At 46.1% G+C, this 19,260-nt stretch overlaps 1 protein-coding gene across 2 annotated transcripts in view; it reads left to right on the forward strand.

Annotated features, from left to right (window-relative positions):
• LOC119397020 (protein DENND6B) overlaps window positions 1-19,260 on the forward strand; it is a 96,848-nt gene that overhangs the window by 29,278 nt on the left and 48,310 nt on the right. The window contains exon 11 of one of the 2 annotated variants that reach the window (XM_037664439.2): window positions 9,696-9,785. The exons of the other annotated variant lie outside the window; for it this stretch is intronic. Coding sequence (XP_037520367.1) covers window positions 9,696-9,785 — 90 coding nt within the window. The remainder of the gene's footprint in view (window positions 1-9,695; window positions 9,786-19,260) is intronic. 2 annotated transcript variants of the gene reach the window in all.

The following is a 19,260-nucleotide window of genomic DNA, read 5'->3' on the forward strand; positions in this document are numbered from 1 at the left end:
GGTAAGCCCTATAGACACCATGCAATTTTGACTGCGTTGGGGAACTGTTTTCTCCGTAACTGAAAGAGGTATCCATATAATGCATACCTACATCATTTTCTTCCAAATTTTGTGCTCCTTTAACTGTACCAGATTCATGCGAATCTGGCTAACAATATTAATTTGGCAAATTTTTTACCTCTAGGACCTAAATTTTGAGTTAATCGGCATGCTTACCAGAGAAACAACACACATGCCCATTATTATAACGTCCCTACTTTACGATAGCAAAGAGCAGTTGCTAGGCTGAAATTTCTGCACTCGCTTTATTTTCGTAGATTTCAAGACAAACTAGCCTACATGCACATGCTTATACTCTTGAACCTTACTTCGCAGTAGTACTGATCCTTCCATGAACTCGTTCTTTCCTCGGACATTACCCCTTGAAGCATTATGTGATAACGACTTTGATTACTCTCTGTTCATAACCATACAAGACAAGCTATTGAGACTGTCTCACATTGCATGTCTCATTATGATTTGCATTATCTTGCTGTCATTTTACTGTATTTATTTGTTATACTGTGTTCTACTGCCTCATCATGTTTTTATTGTTTCAATTTTATGATTGAAATTATTTTGTCAATTAGTTCTTGTTATGCCCCCCTGCTTGGTCTTTCAACTGCAGTGTGCTGTAAATTAAAAAAAAAATATTTGAAAATTTGTAAAACAGAAACTGTGAGGTGAATAATTTAAATTCTGGCACAGTAGTTCTCTACACTAATGCAGAATACAAGGAAAAATAACCACTTGGGTGTCTTGGAATACATAGGAAATAATGGTACCTAAGCAATAAGACATGGTTTTGAGATAATTGAGTTTAAAGTAAGAAAATAGCTGAAAGGCGAACATTTTTTGCCAGGAACACCATTTAACTATTTTATTTAGTAGCTAAGAGCTTGGTAATCATTGCCAAAGTCATTTAGTATTCACTTTTGAGCCTGTCGTGCTGCTTGCCTTGCTTCTTTTGCGAGGCTCTATCCACAATGCATCATCAGTTGTGGTGAGCTTCTTTCAGCAGATTGACTGTGTTGCGACCGGGCTTCAATCCTAATGACTTCAAACTTTTGGCACGTGCAATACTGCCATCTGCCATCATTAAACAAAAGAACAGCACCCATTGTCTCAATCCTTCAGATTCTGAAGCCTAAATAAAGACAGGAAAGATGCTGCGACAAAGTTTCAAGGAGCTCAACACTTCCACCGCACAGCTTGCACGCATAATTATGTCTTAATTACATCACAAATAATATCCATGTCCATTAAAGCATGCCTGTTGTCAGCCTGCAAGCGATTCTCCTCGAAGGACGCTGAAAAGGCTGAGAGCTTTGACGTTGAAGAGCTTGCTGATTCAGCATTCGGCGCCTCTGTACGTCGCCAGCATCCATGAGCATTTGTAAGAGAATTTTAGTGGTTGCTACGAAATTTACGCTTGCTGAAGACCTTTACTCTCGGCATCTCATCTTATAGACAGACGCAGCAAACACAAGGTGTAATGGAGCTAGGAACTGAAGGAGTTCGAATAAACGTGAATAAAAATGCGCACAGCGTTTTCGGATTGCCTTAGCTATACCTTAGCTGAAAAATCAGGTGTGCCAAAGTTACCCGACAATTTCTTATATGCAGCCGACTCCAGACAAGCATTTAGGTTTTCGTAGAGGAAGTTTTTTAGAAAGATGGACGGAAAGCACAGAGCACATTTGAGGAAACGTGCTCAGGGGGCTTGTTCAATCACTACTTGCTTTTGGATAAGCTCTTTTTCAGACACAAGAAAGACTTTCTAAAAAAAGTGCGAATATTGAAGATATGCACCAGGGGATAAACTTCCCCAATTGCAAAGCAAACAAATTTCATTCTTTTTCAGAATTTTGCACTACTCTGTGCCCTTTAAACCTCAATATGACGAACTTCTCGATATAATGAAATATTTAGCTCTTCATACCCTTGTCCGTAGAACACCTTGTGTTTGTAACCTCAATAGAATGAAGCATATTTGTATGTGATGTTGACATAACAAACTTTCACTGCTGCGACAAAGAAAAACTAAGGCAATAAATTGAAACTTCTGCTGGGGCCAGTGGTCAGAACATGCAGTTTTTGCGAACACATTTTCAAAGAGCTTTCGAATAAGCTGTCACGTGACAGAGCAGCTTTTGAGGCACTCAAGGGTTAACCGGAATACTCTCCTTCTCACAACAGTGCAAGAAAGAGAGTGTGCACGCAGGTACCCTGGTGTATGGTATTTAATTTTAACATTAAATTATACAAACGGTAACTACCTATGTTAATTGCTCGACAGATAATGTGTTAAACTTTGCAGAAATAAAGTCGGGCAGATAATGGCGGCAGTGCTGTGGGAAAGGTCGTTCCACTCAGAGGATGCACGTGCAGAGAAAGTGCGGCTGCAAGGCATGACTGGTGCGATGGATATGCGAGCTGGAGGGGAAGTTTGGGTGCTCACTGGAGCTGTAATGGAACTTATGAAACGGAGCTAGGGGAGCAATTAAGTGCAAGAGTTATTGGAGATGACAAACTGACATGGTACGAATACGATGAGTGAATAAATCGTACCACGCAGTTCTGTAGAGCCTCAAGTGACTTTGTTAGATAAGCCTGAGGCAGGCTCCAAATGGCAGCGGTGTACTCAAGCTTTGGTCTGATAATGGATTTGTAGGCTAGCAGTTTCAAATGTTTGGGAGTGTGATGTAAATGTCGTTTTAGAAATCCAAGTGATTTCTTAGCACCCGCTGTCATGTTAGTGAAATGCACACCCCAAGTTAGATCATGTGACAATGTTACACCTGGGTACTTATAGAATTCGACTCTAAGTAAACGTTACGGACTGTGTAAGGAAAGGTTAAAGTGTTTTGACGACGCAAGAAAGATAATGATTTGCATTTAGTTTGGTTAAGTGTCATGAGTAGAGACGGAATTTTAGGCAAATGCCTATTCTGTTCCTTACGCACCATTTTGATATATGAGCATCAATTAGAGGCTAAGGCCCGTATTCTGAAATGCTCTTTACCTCAGTGAGGGGCCCTTAACTGCTTGAGGATGCCTTATCACATATTCTGGAACGCTCCTTACTAAGGTTCCTTCACTGAGGCCCTCCTTGGTGCTCCCTCAAGTTAAGGTAGCTCTAGGGCTACCTTCAGGCCTCCTTACCTTGCTACTTGCACTGAAAGGGCGCTTTCCTGCAGTACTTTGTCAGCGACAGTGTGTCACATTTCCTATTTTCGATCGATGCCTTGCACTTCTGCCCAAGCCTGCTATAACTGTATCCTCGTCGTTGTTGGAAAATAGCTTGCCGGGTGTGTTTTCTAACGTGCGGCTGAACAAAATTTTTCGTTAAAATTGTGCAGCGCGAAGAGGACAAGGCATTTTACAGGAATAGAGAAAGAAGAAGAGATTTAAGGAATGTGAAATGGTAGGCTCCCTCATCGTCCACCGTTTGTGCTGGCGTCCTCCAGGAATTACAGTTCTTGTTTGGATGAGGTTAACGATGGCTACTTATTCTTCACATGCCATGCGGGCTGCTTCCACAATGAAGCAGGTGCACCGGTCATCCGGGTAAGAGAAAATCACACAGGGGTGCAGCTGCATGCGCTACGATGTATGCCCAGGAAACCCTCCTTTCTTTTTCTGCGGATTATCTCAGCCACTGAGATTAGTAACCTGTCGTGATACAGGCGAGTGACCTGTGCCTGAAAGCTGGCGCCTACTTTGTGGCCGCATGACTATTTTAATGCGTTGGAGAAGCAAGCCCAGACAATAACCCTTTTGACAAGTTTATTGTGCGAAGGTGAGAACAGTGGGATTGCTTGCATGAGCCTGCTTCATATTTCCAGCAAACATGATCACGGGTGAAATCGAGCTTAAGGTCAAGGAACCCGACGGAATCCTAGAAGGGAGTATCACATGTTATGAGATACACATTCTTTAGGGATGGGCGAATATTCGGGAGTTTCGAATATTCAAATGAATATTACAGTATTCGAATTCGCTTCGATGCGTATTTATGTCATTCGAAATTTCGAAGTATTCGAAATGAACGAATATATGTATGTTTGACCGCACATAAGCCCCTGTAAAGGTGGTTTCACTGCAGTGTTGGGTTGCTGTACCGTGAAACCACCCTGCCAGGGAAAATCTGCACTGCCGCGAAGCCACACTTCAAGGTTAAAGGGGTACTGAGACGAATATTTTCAGTTGTCGTTTTTTTGCGTCAAATGAAAGGTCAAGCCCTCAGGAGCCTAGAAAAGGCAGTGCTAAGCACGAGTGCGCCCTGAAAAAGTAATTACAGTATGTTTTTAAAAGCTAGTTTCGGTTCCTACTGTACTCTGATGTCACAACACGGTATGAGCTTCTCGTCACGTGCTCGCACAATATATAGTGACGTTTACACGGCTGCCTCGGACCGTGGCTCTGTTGGTGACGCACAAGCGGCCATTTTGAAAGTTTTGATGACGCACAAGCGGCCATCTTGGAAGTTTTGGTACTAACGTCATCACAACTAGCCAGACTGCTGCGTGATCACCAGAATTTGTACTGTAGCCTGACGTCAAGCCAGTGTCGATATCAGTAGGTGTACCAAGGAAAAATTGACTTTAATATCAAATTAAAATATCTTGTCAGCATTTGCTGAGCTTCACACTTGCTCAGAGCCGTCTCTGCATACTGAAGATTTCTATGGCAGAGTAAACTCTCCTTCGAAAAAAGGTGTCAGTACCCCTTTAAGTGTACATATTTTTAAAAATTTTAAAGCGTGTTATATGGCCTTATATGCGCTAAGTATAGTAATTTTTAACTTTTAACGTATTGTACCACTTATAACTCGCACCCTACTGCTATTCAAGTTTTGATACCATTCAAGGTTTGCTGAACATTTCGTAACTGGCGCGAAGCTAGGAACATGAAAAAGGGCCGGAGGAAAGAGACAGAACTCTTTCCTCGGGCCCTTTTTCATGTGCCTAGCTTCGCGCCAGTTACGAAGTGTTCAGCAAACTAAGGCACCAACTCGTCCAAAAACAAGTTCTTCTAGAGTACATTCAAGGTTTCTTCCACCTCATTTCAAACCAAAAAAGTGGCATTCACTCATACCTAGTTCCAATTCATTAAAACATTGTTCAAGGATCATGACGAAAATGCTCATTTTTCTTAATAATATGTGGTAAATAGTATTCGAACTATTCGATTCGAAATTATTCGACCAAATCACTATTCGCTTTGGATTCGCTTCGAACCTCAAATTTACTATTCACCCATTCCTAACATTCTTCAGATATTACTACATTTATTGTGACAACTCAGAATGCAACCCCGAGGCACCACACTGTAAGGCTACTAAGAAATCGTCCACATATATCTGAGTACTTTCAGGACTTGGGTCCCTGGGAACCACTGCTCTAAGACTTTCTCGTTTTGCAAAAAAAAAAAAAAAAACAGGTCTATCCATCTTATTTATTCTTGCTTGAAAATGGATGTTTAGTCAGTATTTCACATGTACTCTCGAACTCAGACTTGTAAAACACGCGCCTTACCTTACTGAGGTGGCCCTTAGGAAAGGAAAGTTGAAGGAAGCTTTCAGAATATGCTGGCACCCTCAAGGAGCTCCTTAAGATAAGGAGGAATGAAGGGCTCCGCACGTAAGGTAAGGAAATGGCCTGAGGTAAGGAGCATTTCAGAATATGGGCCTAAGGAGGCCTTTTATAGCGTTTCTATAGTGCCTATATGCCTATAAGTGCCTTTAAATGCCTATTTTCAAAATTGGCACCTATATGAACACTGTTTAGCCTCAAGTTTTCCTTCCGGGGGCAGACTGAGCCCGTTATTCATTTCACTGCGCAACATTGATTGTTAGGAACTCTATGGGGTTCAACCTAGTCCTATAGTTGAACCAACTCCTGGAAACAACCGCTAGCAGCAGTGAAATGGGATGCATCGGCGAGCATGCGCTGCTGCTGTGCTGAATGGTGGTTGACGAATGCGAAATTGCAGAGATCTATCGGGGGGGAGTGAAGAGCAAAAAAGACAGCAAAATGTGGTGTGGCTTTTGTTTAGCTTGTAGCTTACTTTTCAGCCTTTTCCCTGGCGAAGATGAGTGGAGCTTGTGCACGCTCAAAGAAGCATTTGCAGGCAGAGAAATTAAGCTACTCTGGTTCATTTTGCCAAGTTCTCTTCGGCTTGAACAGATGGTGCAGTAAAAAAATTTTAAAAAACGCGCTCGACGCTTGCATTTTGGTTGAGAGAGCACTGGATTCTGGTGAACAGAATTAGAAAATGGCGTCCTCCTATGGGTCGCTTGTGCCGGCAGCAGCTGTTTTCAGAAAAAAAAGAAGAAAACGCTTGTTCGCCGAGGTTCAGTGGAATTAATCATTTAAGTTCTCCTGCAAGTGAAGCAGTGACTGCACAGAGCAGCGTAATTTTTCTAAATAATTGGATTCGGACGAAGACCGCGCCCCAACATTTCGGCAGTAGAACCCCCACTGATGCATCCAAAGCTTTTTTTCACAGGCTCCCTCATACCTGCGCTTATTTTTTAAATTTCAGAGACATTTTTGGCACCAAAGACAGGAGAGGTGGTGCAGTGCAGTGAAGCCAAACCTCTGCATATTTAACAAAAAAATTATTTTGCATGTATCTTGCGAATAAAGCGCCTTTAAATAGTTTTTTAGTGTTTTCAAGACACGTAGGATAAAACCGGTGAAGAAAAAAAATCCGTACTTGTGTATCGTTTTTTGGTAAAAATAGGCTCTGTAGGGAAAGGGTTAAGGTGTTCGCCAGGGAGAAACTGGTTCTACGCAATCCAACCCGGCCAATGGGAAGAATCCCTTCCTCCTGCTCTGCCCTCATGCCGAAGAGAAAGGCACTGAGGTGTGTGTTGACTCGACAGTGGACTCGCCGGGCTACAGAATAAGCGGAGAGACCGTGTTCTGCAAAGCGTGAGGGACAATTGCACGGCTACGTTCAACTGTTGCTGACTGTGTGCCACCTTGAACAATAACATTTCTTGTTTTCCTGTTGTAAATATACGTGGCGCACGTCTTCCTTTGAACTTATTTGCATTTATGTAAAATTTTATTGTGCCTATATTTACGATATTAGAGGCCAAGACGTTGTTTTGCCTGCCTATTTTTGGCACCTAAAACGCGCTTCTTTTGATGACTAAAAAATCCAGCCTCTAGTCATGAGCCACCGGTCACACGATGCTTGAATAGAGTTAAGATAATGTTGAAGTGCTTGCTGCTCAGATGGGTTAGTAATAGTACAATAAATGACACAATCGTCGGCGAACATATGAATGTGACATGAAACGTGTAAAGGTAAGTCGTTAATGCATTTGAGGAACAACAGAGGGCCTCATACTGAACCCTGGGGAACACTGGACGTTACTGGAAGAGTGTTACAAACATACTCATTAACAAAAACTGATTGCGAGCAGTCCCTCAGAAAGGCTGCAATTCAATTAAGAACACAAGTTTAAAAAGAAGAAGCCGACGAGACAAACGCTTTTCCAAAATCTAAAAAATGCTATCACTTTGTTGATTGCAGTCTCGGTTTAAATGTAAATGATGTAGGAAGGTAGTGAGCTGAGTTTCACGGCAGAGACCTTTGCGGAAACGATGCTGTGAAGAAGGAAAAAAAATCATTTTAGTCGTGATTTATCAATACATGGCACGCTCAATGATTTTACGCGGTTTACTTGTTAACAAAATTGGACGATAATTTAATGGTGACTGCTTACTGTCAGATTTATGGATGAAAACGACCTTTTCCACTTTCCAGTCATCGGGTAAGCGACCTGTTGAAAGAGACCGGGAATGCAAAAGACACAAGTAGGCAGCAGAAATGTCCTTAGTATTTAGTAAAAACTTTGAATTAATTTCGTCAAAACCAGCTGATGATGTCATCTTCAGATGCTTTATTCGAGATATTATGCCATCAATGGAAAGTACGTCAGGCATCGGTAATTCACTGGTAATACGCGTAGATCTTAATAACTTGCGAAGGCAGTGTTAAATACTTGTGCACATTCTGCATTACTTATAACATCATTGCTTTCATTAGCTAGTGTTATCATGTGTTTGTGTTCTGGGTTAATCACACACCAAAATTGTTTTAGATTTCGTGTTAGCATACTAGGAAGGTCATTATGAAAAAACTTGTGCTCAGCGTTCTGTATTGCCGTGAGGTATTTGGTTTCCACTGAGCAGTACTTATCCCACACAAGTGGGTTGTTTCTCTCTTGAGCAGCCCACAAGTATCTTTTTTCCTATTTTCTGAACCATGGTTTGTTTTTATTAGCGTGGAAACTACATACAGGTGTATACTTATCAATTAGTTCTAGTACTTTGTTCTTGAAAAGCAACCAGTTTTCTTGCACTGAATGATTACAAAATTCCATCTCAAAAACAGGGGAAAAAAAACGAGTTAGCTTATTGTTAATAGCTTCGTAATTGGCCTTATCATAAAGTCGAATTGTTTTCTTGTAAATTGTTTTTTTGTAAGGTGATAGTTGCTGATTCACCGCCACAAGTACCCCACGTCCACCTTGGCGATCCTTGTGATAAAGATTAAAGTTAGGCAGATCGGCTAGAACTCGAGCATCACTGATATTGCTATGTATCCATGTTTCAGTTAGTATAAGGACATTGCTGGTAGATGATAAGAAAACGTTTGACCCGAGCTGACGCTTTGGCAAGAAGCTGCGAATATTAGTAAAGATTACAGAGAATGTAACGTTAGCCTGGAGAACTTTTCCCTTACAGTGTGCTGGTTGCTACTGGAATTCTTCGACAGTTTGCGTGTCTTGGTCATAGATATACCTTTTTGAGCTGTGGGTCTTGTAAGCGAGCAGATTTGGTTTTGGTAGAAGCAAGCAAATGCTTACAAGCGTTTCTAACAGAGATTCTGTAATTAGTTCCTTTTAATTTGCCTGCATTAGAGCTTCTTTCGTCTTGTAGAAGCTTTGCAACCGATGTAGTTCATGCCACGTGTGCCTTGAGGTAAGTGCTCGACCGAAGGTGCTCGGAAGAGAAGCAAGAGTGACTGCACATGCATAAATAATCTACCAAAATGTAGTTTTAAAATTTTCCTCGTACATTATGGCATGCATGCATTAACCATAATAAGTTTTTGCAAACGAACTTGTGGGTTCTCCTATTCAAGGAACAAAGGACATGGGAGCACAGAAAGGTAGTTATCGCACCTTCTCTGCAGTAAGCCAGCCAGCCGAATTGCTCAGAAAATTAACATCGTGATGTAACTTGTTGTAATATCGAGGAAGTTGACTCAACATGCCGGTATAGTGAGCAAGAAATGTTTTCCTTCTGTCGTTTGCAGGTGTTGCAGGATTGTGTTCCGCACACCACTCCATTGACTGCATCTGACAACAAACAAACTGCCCTGGCAAGGCGCAGTTTTGTTTACCAAGGATGCAGTTTCTGCACAGCGAGTGTGCGCTGGCACGAATTGTCAACAATGTTAAGAGTGAATTCAGTGACTATCATTTCAAGTAAAAAAAGTGTAAAAGGAACAAGCGGCAAGACAGGGAGGTTAGGCAGTTCCTGTAAAAGCCGATACATTGTTACTTCATATTGTTGCTGTCCCTTACACTGGTGCAGAAACAGTGTACACTGACTTCCTCTCTGCCACAGGGGGTGCAGACCAGGCGTCCGAGTGAAGTTCAGAGTGCCCTACTCAAGCGCTACCTTCTTGAGCTCACACAAAGCTTCATGATTCCTTTGGTAAGACCTTGAATATATCCACTGTTGGTGTGAGCACTCAAAGTGTACCGGTTATGGCAAGCTGTAGGAAAAACTCGGATAATCGCCTTATGCCTCTGTCATTTGTCAAATGAAGTTAAAAATTTTCCCCGTCATTTCAGAACATCAGTCATCCCCTTTAATTGCCTCCAGCCCTTTTTTACGTACATTAGCCTTCTTCTCATTGTCTGCTTCCAGTGTGACTAAGGGGCCCACTTATCTGCAGTGAAGAAAAAAGCATCCAGTGCTTACTCTTAGCTTTTGTGACCCGTGATGTCATTCTTGACTGTGGGGCTGTGTTGTGCTCCGCAGCCGTTGATTGCCAAGCTGTGGGTTCTTAAGGTATGAATGGGAGTGCGGACGTTCCCAGCAAACCATTGAGGTTGCTTGCAGGTTTAGTGCGAACGACACTTTATGAAACCATGGAAGAGAGACAAGAGCAAGCAAAGCATGCACAAAGGAAGAGAAAGAATCAACTAACAAAAGTTCCTTGTGAGCAAAGCCTCTTAATGACACGTCAGTCGACACCAGTGTTGCGCAATGGGCGCCTCCATTCCATTCCAATTCCATTCCGGGGAATTAGAACTTGCCGCAATTCCTTTCAATTCTTCGGAATGAAAAAACTTCGCCCATTCCCACTCCGGGAATGGCCGGACAGCTAAATTCCATTTCTGTAATTCCTCAACGTAGGAAAGGCACCTTAAAATGAACGTAAAAAAAAAAAAAACTGGAAAAGTATGCAAAACACATTACCAAGATCAAGTGATAGTAGCTTGGTGACATATCTCCTGCAGTACAACCACTCTACTAATTACCATAGGGGCAGTTCTCTCGCTACCCATAGCATTTGCATGGTCAGCCAGTTTGAACGAATGGTAATATTAACATTATTTAAGCTTAATTGTGTGAATGCTAAAATGACGACATAGCGCATTTTCATGCTGACAAAAGTAGTGTTCAAGAAGGCTAAGCAGTTTTGCCGTGCGTCTGAAGCGCCTAGACAGGGGCACAGTATTGTAAAAGGGTGGGGGTAGTATGAGGTGAGACGGCGGGCAAGCTGGTATACAAAAGCTTGCAGTGAACACAAGCATTGCGCCAGCATCAATACGCATCACAACTTAAAGAAGCGCTTTTTCGTATATGCATCCGAGTCACCAACGGCGACAGAAGCAAAAACAATGAAAGGGAGGGTGGGGAGTCAGCAGGTACTTGAGGCGCCGCCGTGTGAGTGAGTGAAACAACTTTATTGGGTCCACAAGGGGAAAAAAAAATGAAAACACGTAAGAGGGGAGGCGTATACTGCCGCTGTAGTTCCGCACAACGGATACCAAGGGCACAGAGCCGCGGTTATGCAAAGAACAGAGACAAACTTCCGCGTTGCTTATAAATGTACGGTGCTTGTAATCAGCCAAGCCATTTTGAAAATACTGCTTTATTGTTAAATTCGAGGCCCTGACTTACTAATGTTTGAAGCTTGAAAAACAGTGCATAGGGGGGGGGGGGGATGAGAATGTGCTCTGTTTTCGGAAAAAGAACTAATTCCATTCCCATCCCATTCCGTGCAAAAGGCACTTAATTCCATTTCCATTCCATTCCTCCAAGCGTTGTCCCCATTCCATTCCGGGGTCGCGAAAATGTGGAATGATTCCGGAGTCATTCCGATTCCGGAGTGGCAACTGCGCAACACTGGTTGACACAGGTGTTGTGTAGGGCAGGAGCGCGGTGTAACCCGCGGCGGGCCGACAGAGAGGCCGAACGACGGGAGGGCGCGCGGAGTGACGACGCAGAGACCAAGCTTCGGCGAGACTGACGGGAGACTGCTCTCCCGCGTTTATTGCAGGCGGTTTTAAGGAGGGAGAAGAAAGGCTATTGGTCATCGAGGCACGGGTCACATGACCGGCATGACCACGCCGGATTGGTGGTAGCAAAGAGGCATGGCAGAGACCCAGCTCCCCCCAGTAGCATGAATAGAGAGCACAACAGCACTGGTGTCTCAGCATGTCACCAGAGGTCGCACGACACAACATCGTCCCGCCCTGGGAAGAATTGTATCCTTATACAATTCTAACTGAGGTACCTGCAATACGCAGAAGTTCAGTCTAGGAGAACACACACACAACCTAGGTTACAGAAAATTCATCTCACCGACACCTAACACAAGTGCCAGCTTGCACTGTTCAATGAACATTCACACGCGCGCTAGAGCAGTAGGCTGGGGCTTACGCGTCCGCTGTGGGCGACGTGACCCAGGCCCTCCAGGAAGACTTTGCGTGTGGTGGCTGTCGAGAGCCAACTTCAAAGACCTGTCCCAATCTCTCCAAGAACTTGGTGGATTGCGGCTGCCGTGAGCAGATTCTGAAGACCCAGTCGCATTACTTCCCTCCCCCGTGTTGGAATTCGGTGCATTTACTGCAGGTGAGGAGGAATATCCAGGACTTTCCTCCTGAAGTCCCAACGGGTGATACTGGGTCGCAGGCAATTGAAGCTGCGCTTCCGCAGATGTAGAGTCGCACTGGACAGCAGGGCCACCGCGAATGGCCTGCGCAGGGAACACCTGGTTGCTGATGCGCAATCTTGAATGCGGCCGCCGACCGCGGCCGTCGTCGTCCTGGAGCCGTCGCAGCTCGATGGCGTCCTGCTGCCGTAGCGCCAGAGGCAGCCGACACAGCTTGGCAGACAGTGGCACAATGTGCTGCCGCCTCTTGGCCCGGTGGACGTAGTCCTTGACACGTCCCAGGGCTCCACTATGCAGGTGCTCGAACGCCGGAGGTACACCTGCAGGAAGCTGCGATGAAACTGGTGTAGCCGGACGACACGTCAACGTTGCGCCGTCGATCAGGAGTCCCAACTGCTGGACGGCGTCGAGCCCCAACAGTGAAGTGCCGTGTGCTGTCACGTAGAAGGTGACAAAGGCCCGCTTGCCATGATGCTGCAAGTCTGTGCGGAAATAGCCCAGGACCGGTATGCGATGCTTCGAAAAATTTTTCAAGCGAGCTGACGCTGGCAGCAGGCGATGCTTCGAAGCGAAAAGCGCGTTGAAGTCCCTCTTCGTTATCAATGATGCCGTCGCTCCGGTGTCCACTAGCAATGACATGTGGCTATGTCCTCCGACGACAACAGGGATGCGCAAGTCCCTTGGGCTAGACGGCGAAGCTTGCACGGACAGGACTGTGGCAATGCCGGAGTCAGCGTCTCGGACGGGGGCAACTTCCTGCACCGACGCTTGCCGTTTACGGCAGACTGCCGCGAAATGCCCTTTGATGCGGCAAAATTGGCAAATTTTCTTTTTGGCCTCACAATTTCTGGAATTCGCCAAATGCCCTAACTTGCCGCAACGAAAACAGGGGCCGACTTGAGGCTTGGGCGCAAGCTGTTGTACTTGCTGGCAGCGAACGCAGCATTGTGCCAGCGCCGTCGAGCCCGCGGAGCCATCTTGGACCCGGCCACCCGCGCCGGGGGGGAAGCCGGCGCCATGTTGAGTGACATGCGGGACCAGCGAAGCAGCCGACCCGCAATTTTGAGCCGCTGCGACGCACTGAATGCTGCCGCAATAACCGGAGTGCGAACCGAGTAGCCGTTCATTCTCTCCGAATGCCGCGTTGGCTTTGTTGAGCGCCTCCAAGTCGCGTCCAACTTCTTCGGCTTTCTGCAGCGTAAGGGCTTCCCCGTACGACAGTAGTTTGGCCCGTACATGTGCGTTGGCGACCCCGTGAATTACTTGGTCCCGTACTCTGTCGTCGTAAGTGGCGCCGAACTTGCATGACAGGGCCTTTTCTTTCAGCGAGGTGACGAAGTCGAGAAACATTTCGCCGGGCAGTTGTTTGCGGCTCGTGAACAGGTGCCGCTCGGCTAGCACGTTCGTTGTCTCGGCGAAAAGCCCGTCTAAAAACTGGAGCACCGTGTCGTACGTCGTTGCCGTCGCCGCTTCTGTCTTCGGCACCGTGCCCGAACCAGACGCCGTAACTGCGCCTTCCGCTTCAAGCTGCTCTTGCGCGGCGAAGTATTTGCGTTGGCCCTCGATGCCGAGCGCACAGAGGAGCGCTGACGCACGTCTTTCGTCCTCCCAGCCGCTTCCGCCGGCCGCCTTCAGGTGAACCTGGAAAATCTTGTGCCATATATGCCAAGTAATGGGAGGCTTGCCGGGAGCGTTGAGGAACGGGGGAAGGTTTGCAAAAGGAGCCGCCATGTGTGCAGGAGGTAGGCCGTAGGCTCAAGCAGGAAGGTGGCGTCGTAGAGGGCGCCGGAGCGGGAACAAAGCGAAGTCAGGTCGACGCGCTTGTAGCGTGCAGGAAGCAGCACCGACGCGCAGCAGAAAAATGTGACCCGTAGCGTAGTGTCACTTACGTCGTGCTCTTCCTGGCGTCGCCTGTTGAACCGGGTTCAGTAACTCGTCGCCATGTGTTGTGTAGGGCAGGAGCGCGGTGTAACCCGCGGCGGGCCGACAGAGAGGCCGAACGACGGGAGGGCGCGCGGAGTGACGACGCAGAGACCAAGCTTCGGCGAGACTGACGGGAGACTGCTCTCCCGCGTTTATTGCAGGCGGTTTTAAGGAGGGAGAAGAAAGGCTATTGGTCATCGAGGCACGGGTCACATGACCGGCATGACCACGCCGGATTGGTGGTAGCAAAGAGGCATGGCAGAGACCCAGCTCCCCCCAGTAGCATGAATAGAGAGCACAACAGCACTGGTGTCTCAGCATGTCACCAGAGGTCGCACGACACAACAACAGGCTCACCCGTCGGAAAAGTGGAGCCCGCAGGGCGATTTGAGGTGACGTGAGAAAGAGACGAGAGGTGCAAGATGGCTTCAAAGAGGCCAGTGACGGCTTGCGGAGGCTGACAACGAGCGTGGAGCCTTGCTGAAGGGAAACGTTGGAGGCAGAGGACTTCGGTGGCCACGTGGAGCCTTTAGCTCCAACTCATGGACCGCGTTCCAGAGCATCGACACTCGGGGCCCGGTCACCCGACTGCATCAAATGCCCAACACTGCCTGCCACACACTCTTTCTTTTCCCACGCACCGACTCTTGTTTTAAATGCGAAGCATTTCTTAGCGAACCTTTGGAAGTTTGAGCGTTTCTATCTACCTACCTACTTACCCACCTACCCACAAATTCTGCTCCCATCAGGGAAAATTCACAGTAACTTTATGGAAAGGGAACTAAAGTTGCGATAACCCTGGCTTGAGATTTTGTGAACACATTTTTCAAATCGAACGGCCGCTGTGGCTACGGGGAGGGGCACACTTCGATGCTGTCCTCGCCTTCGGAGCGGTGGAATGGGAGAGAATCCGGCTAATGCATGGCATTGGTGGCATGCAGGAACCATGAACCACGGCACATCCTATCGTGCGATGTTGTCAGCGTGTTCTGTGACTACGCTGTGTAGTTCTGTATTCTTTGTCGCGCGTACTGTGCGTTAGCGCCCGAGATGGCGTTGTTATCGCCGCATGTCAAGTAACAAGCATGATTAGTTGTAGAAGCGGTAGCAGTAGATGTAACGAGCTTGAGTTATCTTGCAAGTGATCGCGATCGTTCAGGAAGCGGATGTCGTCGACAAGGCTAGTATCTTGCAAGCCATCCTGATCGGCGAGATAAAAGACGACGACGCTTGTTGGCGGTTATCGGAGAGCTCACTCACTCTGATCCCAAGCTTCAAAGATGCTATTTAGGACCCTCCCTTCGGTGCCTGTCGTCCACCTCCTTTGTCAGGCTGCTTGTCGAGCTTGCCCCCTTTGTCAGGTTGCTTTGCCTACCACTGCCTGAAAGGGGTAAGGAGAATCTTGTCCCTGCTCTCTAACCTCTCTCCTCATCGCTCTACCCTTTCCTGCTTCCCTACGCACATTTCCAACAAAGGCTTCTTAGGCGCCACCATAATCCCCTCTGGGCTGTTGTAAATATGTGTGACCCACCAAAATGCCTGCTGAGGCGGTGGCTTCAGCCTTCGTACTCCCCCCCCTCACCCGATCGGATGGAACCCCTCCCTGTCACGTATCTCGGGAGCGCTTGCATTGCGGAGTGGAGTTGGGAGAGAGAGAGAGAGTTGGGAGACACCGTGGTGGCACAGCAAACACCCTTTATATCACCCACCACGGCAAACAACGTTAACACACTCAAAATTTACAACAAAAATTCAACAAGTGCAGAAATGCAAAGTTAGTGCGCACTCACAAACTAACATACAAGCTATGCTTAGCTCTTCCTGACTCGAAAGTCTGGCCACTATGGCCTCTCAGTCAGTCGCGATACTAATGGAACGTTCTGACGGATCGTGGTGTCCGATGGCTCGATCCAGTGCCCAAGTCGACGCGCTGTCCCGTCGTCGAAGCTCTTGCCGACATCTCATAGTCGTCGTTGTCGATCAGATGCCTCGCTGATCGTCTTCCTCGCCAATGCTTCTTTTGTCGTGGAGAACGTCGGTGTTTCCCGGATAGACCTAACCCTCGGCCTATCCTCAGTGCCACTGACTCAAACTGTCGATGTGGCTCTCCGGTGATTGTCGGTGGGTTGCCGTCTCGTCGAGCTGGGGTAGTGCCGCAGGTGCCATGAGAACTGCGTGATGAGGCCGCAAGCCCGGGAAGCCTCGCTCGGCGGACACCAAGGTCGACGGCCACCCTCTTGGGACTCACGCAACGCTGCCTCCAGAAGTCGGCCCTGCTGTTCCCGTCGCGGACGCGATGCTGGCTTGCACCAACTTCCTTTTCGCCAACTCCACCGAACAATGACCATCTCTTCTTCTGGGGTCTCTCACCTAAGCTCGGGTCGCGTGGCACGCGCCTTTCTCCGGCCAATGGCGTGCGTGGACGTGGTGGGAGTGCACACCATCGGGTACTTTTCCATTCCCCGCACACCATCGACACATTACGCCGTCCGGCACGCGCCCCGTGCCCCCTTTACTCATGACACTCCCCCCCCTTCCAATGTAGACACCTGGATCCGCCCCTGAGCCATAGATAGGTCACTTCTCTTACTGCAGTGGCTGCGTTTCCTGAAGGAGTGAGCTGCTAGCCTATACTTGTATAAAATTCCTATTTGTTGCTATCAGATTCACTATTTCGCTCTCGCGGTGAAACAGTGACTCTTTTTTTCTAGCGTGCGATGGTTTTCGATGTTGCGCGTTCGTGGAGAGCAAATAGTTCGGCTGAGCAACGTGATAGCAAAGGCGTCGCACTGCTCTGTGCAACGTGCAAGGATTTCACAAGAAGCCGCAGCAGCAGAATAAGCGCAATTCAACAGTGTATTAAGAAAAAAAATGTTTCTTTAATCTGTAGCCTAGGGCAATCAAATTTTAGCTGTTTACATAGTTTTTTGTGCTGATATTAAATATGTAATCAGTTTTATAGTAAGTTGCATAGTTTTCATTTTGCACCATGACAATGTGTAAAGTATAGCTCTTTTTGTGCACACTTTTTCTGTCACTAAACTTTTATGGGTAAGAGCCATTAATGGCTCATATTTCTCCACATTAACTGTAGAATGCAAATAACTAAGTAGAAAGTGTGTATAAGGCATATTAATGAACAAGAAAAATTATAATACGAGAAGTCTTAAGATGCTCAGCCAATACTAATTGCTTACCCTAAGTTCATAATAATTATATAAGTGGTATCAGGTTTTGAAGGAGATACTTGCACTCTTCACATGTTAAGGAATGTGTGCGAAAAATTTCGTTCCGACCTGGCCATCAGAAGTACTAAAAACGTGATGTGCAAACTCAAGAAGTTGCCCAAAATTGCATCTTGAGAAAAATGCATTTGAAAGGTAGAAATGAAAGCTCATCTATTTGGCAAAGATATGCTTTTTAAAATATTTCTTCCATCATGAGAACTTGCGAATCATGGTTATTTTCAACATGTGGCTTTGATGAACTCCTCGTGTGAAATGCAATGTCAAGCAGCCAGGTGGTGTTTTCCAGGGGACTCTAGACAATGAGCTCTTTTTAGTTTTTAATAGCTGCCTTGTGCTCTTTAAAAGTGATTTCAACCTATTTCCAGTTTAAATACAATCGGGATATTTTTTTACATAAAAGTAGAGAAACTAAACTTGACAAAACAAGTAAAAACAAAAAATACGTAGTTTTGAAAAAAATTTGCATTTTTCGAGTAGCATCTCCCTTTAAAAACCTTGAATTTCGGACCAGTCCTTGAAAAACCTTGAATTTGTTGAATGCTCAATTTCAATTGGGTATTTGTCATCATGAAAACGGTTTTCGTTGCTCAACTTTTGTCTTTTGTTTGAGTTCTGAAATGCGGCCAAGAAACTGTACCAATTTTTATACCTATTTAGCCGACTCTCATTAGACAGCTGGCAACATTGGACTTGGTGCGAGTTTCGGAGGCAGCGTTCACTGTAGACGTTCTGTCAGCGACTTAAAACGTCACCACCGGTGCTGGCGGAAGTAGTATTGGCTTCGAGCGCAGTCGTCCCATCGCTATCGCATGTCCATTGTCTCCGTCCAACTAGTCCCACGCGGCGTCCGCATTTGTTCGCGGGCTTTAACCTAGTCGTGTCCTTGTGCTACCAGCGCTTTTTGGAATGAGCGTGCCTTCTACGTGTTTGTACAAGGGGTGCAAGTGATGTGTCGATATGTGAAACAATGCCCGGAAAAAGCAAATTTCAGACTATGTGGCTCCATCATGATGACTGCAAGCACTGGATTGCACCTGACACGACGAATCCGTATCGGGCTAAGTGGAAGCTTTGCGGCAAAACTTTTGATGTGACTGCCATGGGTGAATCTGTTTTAAAAAGTCACCTGAAAAGTGCCAAGCGTATTGGCGCAATCAAGATGGGGCAAGGTAGTGCATTGAAAAGCTACCTGACGCCTGTTGCGACAGAGCAGTCCACTTCTCCCTTGCAGTAGCCAAGCTTAAATGACGCTTTTTTTTGTGCAATAAATGTCAGACCTTTTGAGAGCACTGCTTGAAGATCTTCAACATGGGGGAAAAAAGCTACCTCTCGAAGAGGGCCTTGAAAATCCTTAAATTTTCTCCTTTGAAACCTGTACGAACCCTGAGTATTAGTTGAGCATTCTTGTGGCATTTTCAGTTTAAAATTAATCCTTCGGTAACTACGTCTTGCATGAAAGGTTGAAATACAGTTTAACGAAGTTTCAATGTAACGAAGTAAATTGCTGCTTTTACGAACTTGGCTATATTGAGGTTTATCTGTTCTCTGTACTTTTCAAATGCGATTAAGTCATTTTTATTTTTTTAACGTGTGTACTAGAGAGTGACATCATCGAGTGACATAGGGTCTACCCATCTTGACATAAAACTAAGTTCTGTTTCACTTAGGGAATTTTAGCAAAAACACTCAGGGAAAACCTGTAAAACTCGGGGAATTTAGAAATGTCAACTCGGTAGACACCCTGCTTACCTTAACTTACCTACCTACCTACGTAAGTCTGGGTGCTCTCGTGATTGCCTCCTTAACTTGGTGTAGACCAAAATTGGCATGG

The sequence above is a fragment of the Rhipicephalus sanguineus genome, chromosome 6, assembly GCF_013339695.2.
Source record: "Rhipicephalus sanguineus isolate Rsan-2018 chromosome 6, BIME_Rsan_1.4, whole genome shotgun sequence".
Classification (NCBI taxonomy): Eukaryota; Metazoa; Arthropoda; class Arachnida; order Ixodida; family Ixodidae; genus Rhipicephalus; species Rhipicephalus sanguineus.